At 49.5% G+C, this 10,022-nt stretch overlaps 1 protein-coding gene across 2 annotated transcripts; it reads left to right on the plus strand.

Annotated features, from left to right (window-relative positions):
* The first annotated feature begins 659 nt into the window (after positions 1-659).
* On the plus strand, positions 660-10,022 carry MEX3B (mex-3 RNA binding family member B). 2 transcript variants are annotated; one of them, XM_054077983.1, is made up of 3 exons: positions 660-5,021; positions 7,333-7,557; positions 8,520-10,022. In XM_054077983.1, exons 2-3 carry the CDS (start codon positions 7,335-7,337, stop codon positions 9,923-9,925), a joined length of 1,629 nt encoding a protein of 542 aa, XP_053933958.1. In that variant the 5' UTR covers positions 660-5,021; positions 7,333-7,334; the 3' UTR covers positions 9,926-10,022. The 2 variants fall into 2 exon arrangements, with proteins under 2 accessions (XP_053933958.1, XP_009563743.2); XM_009565448.2 differs by lacking the exon at positions 660-5,021 and having other exon boundaries at positions 7,147-7,557.

Here is a 10,022-nt window from a genome sequence, read left to right on the forward strand (position 1 = left end):
TGTTTCTTCAAGTAGGCTTTGCATTACTGCAGAATTACCAGGGGAGGTTTTCTCTCTCCGGTACCAAATCATAAAGGATATGTCTACTCAGTCAAGCAAACAAAGGCCCAAGACAGCTCTCAAGTCTAGGCTCACATACCATACATATTATTTATATGTAAGTACACGTTCTGGTATGGGCCTTAGGCTGAGATCACTCCTGAGGGAAACTCCAGCCATAGTCATGTCTTAGCATAGGCCCAAGCTTTTCTTCTTCCATGTTTGGAAAGGTGCTGCTTGGCAGAGCAGCTGCGCATGAGGAAAACTCCCAGTGACAACTTCTGCTGTAGAACCCTCAATCTGAGAGATGATACCGAGTTTCAAAAGATGAAGGCCCAAACTAAAGGGATTAAGAGCAACCCCTTCCCCTTTCTTTCTACTCTTGGGCCTCTAGAACTGGGGATCAAATCTTCTGGTGCTCATAAACTGGAAACTCTGGGAACTTTTCATGCAAAATGCCTCCAGTTGGCATCTGTACAAAAGCAAGCTGAAAATGACCCGGCACACGGCTGGGCTGTGTGGCAGGGCATTAAGGTTGTCAACTTAGTAGTCATGAAGGCTTTCTGCCTTCTTGCATCTATGATATGAAAATGAGACTTTTTCCTTCAAATGCTTGTTCACGGACGGGTGAGATGAGGGCACGAGTAATTCTTTTTCTCCTCCTGACGCATCCCCAAACACAGCACTGCTGAATGATGTATTTAGGCGGAGTAAATGGTGATGTTCAAGGTGTGCAGTGTTATAGTTTCACTGTCTTATATTGTTTCCTCCCTGTCAGTGTTGTCCACGCTGAGGGCTCGGGAAGAACGGTAGCGTAAGCTGCAATTTAATTCCCTGTAGCTGGAGATTCGCTGTGACAGAAATGCCTGTCGTCCTGGCAGTCTCTCACATCTGCTGGAGGCAGAAGAGTATGTGAAACAATAATTCTGCCAGCAGATGTGGTTCTGTAGGGACAGTAGTGTCTGTGGTACGAAAATTCTCTCCAAAATTACAGATCTGTGGGGACAGTAAGCGTCTGTGTCAGTGACAACTTTGCAGCATCTGCTGGGACAGTAATGTCTGTGATACGTGAATGCATCTCTGCATCTGCTGGGTCAGTCAGAGAGAGATGTATTGTACGTATCCAGTTTTAGCTGTGAAAATCTCCCTCGCTTTCCTGTAATTTGGGGGATTTGTTTAATTTCTCTTCTCCCAGAGTTAATAAGAACTGTCTTATATAAGAAGAGCTAAAGGTATTCGCGGGTCTTTTGCACGTAGGGCAGACATTGCCAATTTCAGCTGCCAAGAAATACTGCTACATTTTCTCCTACCATAATATTAATCATTAATGGCTTTGTTCTCAATGAACAGCCTGAGTATCTTCAATGATGCTCTTGTGAGTGCTAAAGCTTTGTGGCTGCAGTGAGAGCATCACATGAGAAATGTGTTTGTTCAGAGCAGACACGCACCACAAATACAGTGTTCTGACCCAGACGAGATTTCAAACAAGTACAGGTGTGCGCAGATAAAGATTTTCGATTTGGCCCCACCTCTAGGTTAGGCACTGGATGCAGGTTAGGAAGGATTGCACTGGATACAGGCAATTTTCCAGCAGCAGCCACTCCATTCAGATGTCAGGGTATTTTGCTACAACAAAGGCTGATGTTGACATTTTTTCTTGGATAGAGACAGATGCAAGAGCTTCTGCCTCAAGGTTATCCATTATACAGTATATTAACTAGATGTTTTAACATTGTGCTCCCTGCAGAGACAGAAATGAATGATGATTAATACTTATCAATTAAAATCTAATCTTTTTCCCATGTGTATTTATATGCTGAACTTCAACCTACAAGGCAATTCTGTGACAGGAATTAGATATTCTTTTATTGGAGAGCACCGGGATTAAGATCAGGGATACATTATTCACTCATTTATTATGAGTACTGCATTTGTGCCTAGGTTTTGCCTCGGAATTGTATATAAACATAGACTCTGTACAAAGGAGTTTACAAACAATTGGCATTAAAGAGAAAATGTATTTTTTTTCTTCTTGTAGCAGCAGTGAGTAGGGGGAAGGGATGGAGCAGAGAAGAAGCAAAGGTTGTACATGTTTTATGACTATAATTAACTATTTCAGAGATTAAAATTAAATTAAAATTTAATAATAATATACTATTTCAGAGATTAAAACTGATGAGAAAAGACTCAAGGTGATGAGCTGCCCCACAGATCTATGATCCAGCTCAGTCCAAGCATACGGATATAAATTTTGTGGATTTTTTTAAAATCTATCCACTGTTGAAGAGCCACTGCCTACAAGTGTAATAGGTGCTTTGCAGACTCGAGTCACCAGTGCATCACAAACTGAATACTGGCCCAAGGGCCATGGTAACAAAGAGCTCCCACCCCGCAGCCGCGCATGGCAGAGCACTCCACTGAGAGCGCTGCTCACAGGAACCGCCTGGAAGGCTGGACTCGAAACACATAATACGAGAGCAAAGGAAAGGCAGAAGGGATTTTCTTTTTCGAGCTCTGGCTGGCACGGTTGTTAAACACCATTTAATTCAGATATATGGTGTGCTAACCCTTGTTCATAAATGCGAGGCAGAATGGAGCAATAAATGGAGGCCACACACAATCCAGGTAGAGATTTTAAAGTGGGCAGGTGATCTGGCTGGTTAGTTCTGATTTATTATAGAGGCATCTTTATGCTTTTTGAATTGCCTTCCATCGGTCACGTTAAACAAAACTGTATGCTTATAAAGGAGTCCATCCCCTACACACATGCACACACTAATGACTCATGTTAAACTAATAGCAAATGCATATGAAGTACAGTGTGTGATGACTATTACAATATTTTTTTTGTTTTGTTTTAATGTACTGGAAACAAGCATTTTAGTTTAATGAAGCTATTAGCAACTGGCATAAATTTACAGTACTGTGTTAACATTTTCAGAGACTGATTGTGATCGTTAAAGCTCTGAAACTTCTTCTGGTTTGTGGCAAACATGCTTTTCACAAGTTGTCCCAGAAAAGCTGTGTTTTTAAAGAACTATTTTGTACATGAATGCTGTTACAGGGAGAGGTGTAGAATTACAAGGATGAAAGTGCACACGGGGAAAAATCATCAGCATCAGCTCCCTGTTTGTATTTTTTGATGTGACATTCCTTATCACAAGGGAAAGAGGCCCTTCTGCAGCCTCCATACCCTTGAGCCGCCTTCCATCTCAGAACGGTATCACAAAACCACTCCATCTCCCTTTTATTTCTTGTTGTTTATTAACACAACCATACTGTTTTGAGAGCTCAAGTCCATCCCTTAGTATAAAGCATCCAAAGTGACTGGAACAACTGGTGGAAAAATAATAAACACTTTCAGCTGCAGCCGTTGAGATTCTGGATGAGTTGTTTACAAACATCTTGTCTAGAACTGTCAAGAGGTGGAGTTAATATCATTGAAAGATGATAAATTCTGACACTGTGCTCTGAGATTTCACTGCCACTGAATGTAGGTTAATATGGGATTCAATAGGAAATCTAGTTTGTATATTGGTACATATTACAGGAAATGAAGGAACTTGTCATTTGTCTGCAGATTGCTAATTGCAGTTAATTGCACAGGGAAAAGGTTAATTTGGGTATGTTATCACAGTAATCACACGCACTGTCTCAGAATAAACTACACTCCTAACCTTACTGATGATCTGGCCTGCGGAATTTGGGACATTGTTTTGTAAGATTATGGCAAACAAGAATTTTACAGTAAATGCTGCTAACAGTTGGCAGCAGTGTCCTAAGAGTAAGCAAATGGGATAGAGTGGACTTCTAAGTCTCCGGTATGAAAAACTTTTTCCTTGACCCCTAATTTAGTTCTTCCCTGAGATGCATGTAATTTATTCTTTGTGATGACACACTGAAAACAGAGATCCCGTCTATTCTAAATGAAAATTATATCCTATTCTTAGTATTGCTAATGCTTTGTATTTAGCATTAAAAGGCCTCAGATTAATTCATGACCTCTTTGTACTAGGTGCTGTATATACACACGGTAAGCTCGCTGCCCCAAAGACCTTACATTTTAATTAAAAAAAAAGGTTGGAGGAAGGTATTTTTATTACCTCTGTCACAAATGGGAAATGATAGCAGAGAGAAACTAAAAGGACTGAGAATTACACTCCTCCTGCAATGAGTCCTGTATTTGCCTGTAATATAACCTCCCTTCCTGCTTTTGCTAAGTTGCTGCAAATTGGTAGGTAGATGGTTGGTCTCTCCTCCAGAGATGGAGTTTACTATAATTCTGCATATGTTTCAAGGTTTTACGGAATGAAAGGTGTTATGTAGATAGATAACACTTTAATTTAGATCTGATGAAGTTACTCTGACAAACTACTTCCGTGCAGTGAATAGACTCACATGAATCTTGTGTGCATCGCTTGTTGCCATATGAGCAGGCTGTTCCACAGACTCTGTGTTCCCGGGGGGGGCTGCGCTGTTGGTGCATGCGTGTTTTAAGGTACATCAGTATAATTTTTTTATTGTTATTATTCCCTGTAGTTTGCTCTTACATGTTTTCTAAAACAGCAAAGCAATAGCCTTCAAGATGTTGGACTGTTCTACAGGATTCATGGGAAGCTTGAAACACTAGTGCACGCTTAGTCTCTGAGAACTGCTCTGCTCCCTCTGCACCTAGAAAGTATCCGGCCTATTCTGAAATGCAATTTAAATATTTTTAATTAGAGTTTCTAGCTTAACATTTTAAAAAAAAAAAGCTAGATCTGCATGGAATCTTGCTTTGAGAAAAATTTTCCTATAGAGGAACATAAACCTGAAGATGTTTTGTTTTCCTTTTTCTCCTTAGTCAGTCCATGGATGTTCAGTACAGTACAGTGATCTTCGCCAGAAACAGTCAGAGTTAAAGCAGATGGGGTGGGAAAGGGGAGGAGAGGAAGAAAAGAGGAGATAACGTCAGTCAGAAGAATAAATAAAACAACAAACAGGTAAGTTCCAATCACAGTCTAACCACATCTTTGCATTTCAGTATGCAACAATAGTACTCTATATTGACATGTCTTTCCATCATCTCTGTCCTGTCCTGCCCTATCTGTAAATGGGTATGGTTATTTTCCTTCTCAGATTTGAGAGTCCTTGAGTTAAAAAGACTGCAAAGAAGCAGACTTTTCATTTTATTTAATAATACGCAACATTATTGCTGTCAAAGTTTATGTCCATGTGCTTTTTCTCTGTTCAGAAAAGATGCTCAATACTGAAAACAGTTAAGAGCCTTTCAAAACCTTTATTTATAAGTAAACTCGCATTTATCGCCTATGGAAACCATCACTGCTGCCTATAGAAAGGAAGAAAATTTGTAAAGTAGGTAATCTTTTAAATATAAAAGTCGAGAATTTTCTTAGTTGATGGCACAAGCTAAGTACTTAGGAAAGCACATCACCAGTGCTAGCAAACAATCCACTGGAGCTTTGTTATAAAACATGCAAACATCCTGAGGAAGTGACAGTAATTTGCAATAAACACCGCGTGTAAACAATTACCTGTGACTTGTTACACTTGTTTGTACAGGCAGCTGGCTAAACAGAGCTGTGTGCGCTTGTAAACGTCTGTCGCCCTCAAACTTGATACTGGAAAACAATTACTTGGTACTTGATTTCTCTCAACTAAGAAAAAGTCGGTCTCTTGTACCCTACAGCTGGCAAGGGCTGAGGAAACGTGGGTGCTTACGGGTACATGGCAAAAACCTGGAAAAATAAGATGCAATAGGAGTGGTTTTATGAGAATGGTGAGGACACGGTCTAGCGGCAGATGGGAATGGTTGGACTCAAAAGATCTCTGAGGTCTTTTGCAACCTAGTGATTCTATGGCACTTTATCCATCAGAGCAGAGGAAGGGCTTTGTGGCAAGCGGTGAAAAAGCTCGTTTTCCTGGCTGAGGGTCTTGTGGTTGGCAGAGAGGTGAAAGACAGCGATGTGGCGACGCGCTGCCCGAAGCAGAGGCAGTGTGTGACTCGCTTTCTAGTGCTTTAGGACAATGGATGTCGGTGAAACCATAAGGGAGCGCTCGGGGATGCGCCCTTCCCCTGCGGGCTCCATGAAAACACCCCAGCTGGAAGCTGGGAGGGCGGCCGCAGGAGGGGGGGGCCCTCGGGAGACACTGCCGTGCGCTCCGCGGGGCCCCCGGAGCGGGGAAAGCCCCAGGGCGAGCGGCCCCACGTGCGCGGGGCGGTAGAGCCGCCGGTCCCCTGCGCTGCGCGGGCGCAGTGCGCGGGGCGGGGCGCGCAGGCGCAGCGCAGGGCCGGGGGTGGGCTGCGGGGTTCCGAGGGCTGAGCGGCGCCCTGCTGCCTTCCATCGCTCGGCGGGGGGCAGGAGGGCTCTTTGCGAGGTGGCAACCCACCCCCTAACAAACCCTCTTTCCCTCCCCTCCCCAAGAGAAACCCAGCCCAGCCGGATGCCGTAGGGAGAGGGATGCGCAGCCCGCGGGCGGCAGGCGCACGCCGAGGCGGAGGATGGCAACCGAACGCCGGGCTCCTGCATTGTTCCGCACCCCACAACAAAGCGCGGAGCCGGGGGATGCGGGGGGATGCGGGGGGAGGGATGCGCCGGCCCCTCCGCGCCGCGCACGGCCAATGGGCGCCCGCAGCGCTGCAGCCCCGAGCGCCGCTTACGCTGCGGCTCCCCCCCCCCTTCCCTTTCCCTGCCTCCTTCCCTCCCTCCCTCCGCCTCTCCAGAGCCGTCTGGCTGCAGCAGCGCCTCAGACAGAGGAGGGGAAAGGAGGGGAGGAAAAAAAAAAAAAGGAAAAAAAAAAAAGGAAAAAAAAAAAACCGCTGAGTGAGTGGAGAGGAGCCTGGGAGGGGCTCCTTAAAGAAACGCTGCCGTCGCTTGGCATTGTGGCCGGCTAGGAACTCGAGGGGGGGAAGCCATCGGAGCTCCTCTCGCTACCCTCTTCCCACCCCCCCACCCCACCCCCAGCCGACAAAGGCAAAGGAAAAAAAAAAAAAGGGGGGGGGGGGGAAAAAAAAACAAACCTCGGGGGGGGAGTCGGGGGGGGGGGTGTCCTGAGAACATCTTATAAACCGGATTGCACTGAGAGGAGGAAAAAAAAAAAGCAAAAAATACAAAATATACAAGCAAAAGGCAACAACTCCCCGGTCTCCAGCAGTCGCCCACCCTCCGTTTCCTTCTCTCCTGCTGGCCATCTGCCTTGGGTTTTCCTTTGTGTCTGATCTTTTACTACCGAGCCGAGCGCAGGAGGAGAGTGCAACACACACGGGGACTATGCCCAGCTCGCTTTTTGCAGACATGGAGAGGAACGGGAGCGGCGGCGGCGGCGGCGGAGGGGGAGAAACCCTGGATGACCAAAGAGCCCTTCAGATCGCCCTGGATCAGCTCTCCCTGCTGGGGCTGGACAACGACGAGACGGGCTCCATTTACGACAGCGAGCCTCGGAAAAAGAGCGTGAACATGACGGAATGCGTCCCGGTGCCCAGCTCGGAGCATGTCGCTGAGATAGTGGGGAGACAAGGTGAGTGACTGCCTGCGAGGGGGTGTGCGGAGCGGGTTCGGATGCGACACTGCCCGTTCCCAACTGCAGCCGCACCGGTGCCGCCGTCCCCCCAGACAAAGAAAGTGCAGCGGACCTGATGTTTCCAAGCAGCGGTATGCATCGGTTTCGAGATGCACTTTCAGCTGGTTTGGGGGAAAGGGGGGGGGGGAATCAGGAAAATAATAATCTCTCCCTTCCTACGGCTGAGAAACTTAAGATTTGCAGGAGGAAACGGGAAGAAAATGGGGTGGGAGCCTGGGTGCTGCTTTTTTTTTTTTCCCCCCTCCAAAAAACCCCCCAAAAGTTAGAAATCGCGCATTATTTTTAAGGAAGAGAAATGGAGTGGGGAAGTGGAACAATGGGACTGGAATAAAGCATCCGCAGTGGGCAATGTGGCTCATTCGGTACAGCCCCGCTCCTCACCTTCTTAAGAACCGATTTTATTTTTCCGAAAGGAAAGTGCTGAGCAGGAATGTGGGCTGGCGGGTGTGTTGATGCGTTAGGGCTGCTTGCAGTTCATTTTATTTGTGTTTCTGGTCGTGCAGTTTTTCTGCACGCTCCTTTATTTTTATTTATTTTATTTTTTGTTGCTGTTGTTGTCGTTGCCGTCGCCGTGAACTGCACATCGGTAGTTTTTGGGGCAGTTTGCACGGCAGATGTGTCGGTGGCCGCTTGCCTTTGGGCGTGTGCCAGGGCTGTGGGCTGACATGACTTTACACCCGGAATGTGGCTCCTGGACGAGATGCCAGCGATCACCTGGGATGGGGGGCAACGCGTTTCGGGTGGGAAGGAAACGCTCCCAAATCATAGAATAGTTTGGGTTGGAAGGAACCTTAAAGATCATCTAGTTCCAGCAATCCCCCGTGCCATGGGCAGGGACAAATACTGGGATGTAACCGGTTGTCCTCCCCTTTCCTCCATCTCCCGCATCTCGTCCCCAGGTTGTAAAATCAAAGCTCTGCGGGCAAAGACCAACACCTACATCAAGACCCCGGTTCGCGGGGAGGAGCCGCTCTTTGTTGTGACGGGCAGAAAGGAAGATGTGGCCATGGCCCGCAGGGAGATCATCTCGGCAGCCGAGCATTTCTCCATGATCCGAGCCTCGCGGAACAAGAACACGGCGCTGAACGGCACCGTTCCGGGACCCCCGAACCTGCCGGGCCAAACCACCATCCAGGTGCGGGTGCCTTATCGCGTGGTGGGCTTGGTCGTGGGACCCAAGGGAGCCACCATCAAGCGCATCCAGCAGCAGACGCACACCTACATCGTCACCCCGAGCCGGGACAAGGAGCCGGTCTTCGAGGTGACGGGTATGCCCGAGAACGTGGATCGGGCTCGGGAGGAGATCGAGGCGCACATCGCCATGCGCACGGGCGGCATCATCGAGCTGACGGACGAGAACGACTTCCACGCCAACGGCACGGATGTGGGCTTCGAGCTGAACGGCACGGGCAGCCTGTGGAGCAAGCCCACGCCGCCCAGCATCACCCCCACCCCGGGGCGCAAACCCTTCTGCAACTACCGCAACGACAGCTCCAGCTCGCTGGGCAGCGCCTCCACCGACTCCTACTTCGGGGGCGGCACGGGGGGCGCCCGCCTGGCCGACTACAGCCCCCCGAGCCCCGCGCTCAGCTTCACCCACAACGGCAACAACAACAACAACAGCGCCAACGGCTACGTGTACGGCGGGGGGGGCGGCGGCGGCGGCGGCGACGTCCTCTCCTCCCCGGACTGCTGCTCCGAGCTGCCCTTCGACTCGCCGCCCGGCTTCGACCTGGCCCCCGCCCCTCCTCCTCCTCCTCCGCCTCCTCCTCCTCCTCCGCCGCCGCCGCCCGCCCTCCTCTGGCCGCAGTTCGAGCGCGGAGCTCCCCCCTCGCCCGCCTTCCCGGGCGCGGCGCCCGCCAATGCCAACCTGGCGCTGCTGGTGAGCGGCCCCCGGCGCGGCGCCCCGCCCCCCGCGCGCCTCTCCCCGCCCCTGCCCGGCAGCGCCGCGGCGCCCGAGCACCCGCTGGCGCGGAGGGTGCGCAGCGACCCGGGCGGGCGCCTGCTGCCGGCCTCGGCCTTCCCGCTCTACGCCAACCTGCCGGGGCTGCCCTGCGACTCCTCCGCTTCGTCGTCTTCATCCTCTAGTTCGTCCTCCAGCTCGTCTTGCTCCTCGTCCGGCGTGCGGAGGAAGGGCAGCCGCGACTGCTCGGTGTGTTTCGAGAGCGAAGTGATCGCGGCGCTGGTGCCGTGCGGCCACAACCTCTTCTGCATGGAGTGCGCCAACCGCATCTGCGAGAAGACGGAGCCGCAGTGCCCCGTGTGCCACAGCGCCGTCACCCAGGCCATCCGCATCTTCTCCTGAGCGCCCTGCCTGACCCAGTTTTTACACTGTACTTTAATTCCTTTAATACCAAGCTTCCAAATCTTCCCACCCACCCCACCCCTTTTTTTTTTTTTAT

This window comes from Cuculus canorus, chromosome 12 (assembly GCF_017976375.1).
Source record: "Cuculus canorus isolate bCucCan1 chromosome 12, bCucCan1.pri, whole genome shotgun sequence".
NCBI lineage: Eukaryota > Metazoa > Chordata > Aves > Cuculiformes > Cuculidae > Cuculus > Cuculus canorus.

Bases quoted from the DNA above. Each gene is read 5' to 3' on its own strand.
- MEX3B (XM_009565448.2), top strand. From the start codon at position 7,311: ATGCCCAGCTCGCTTTTTGCAGACATGGAGAGGAACGGGAGCGGCGGC. The intron at 7,558-8,519 runs GTGAGTGACTGC...TCTCGTCCCCAG, and splicing joins TGAGATAGTGGGGAGACAAG to GTTGTAAAATCAAAGCTCTG.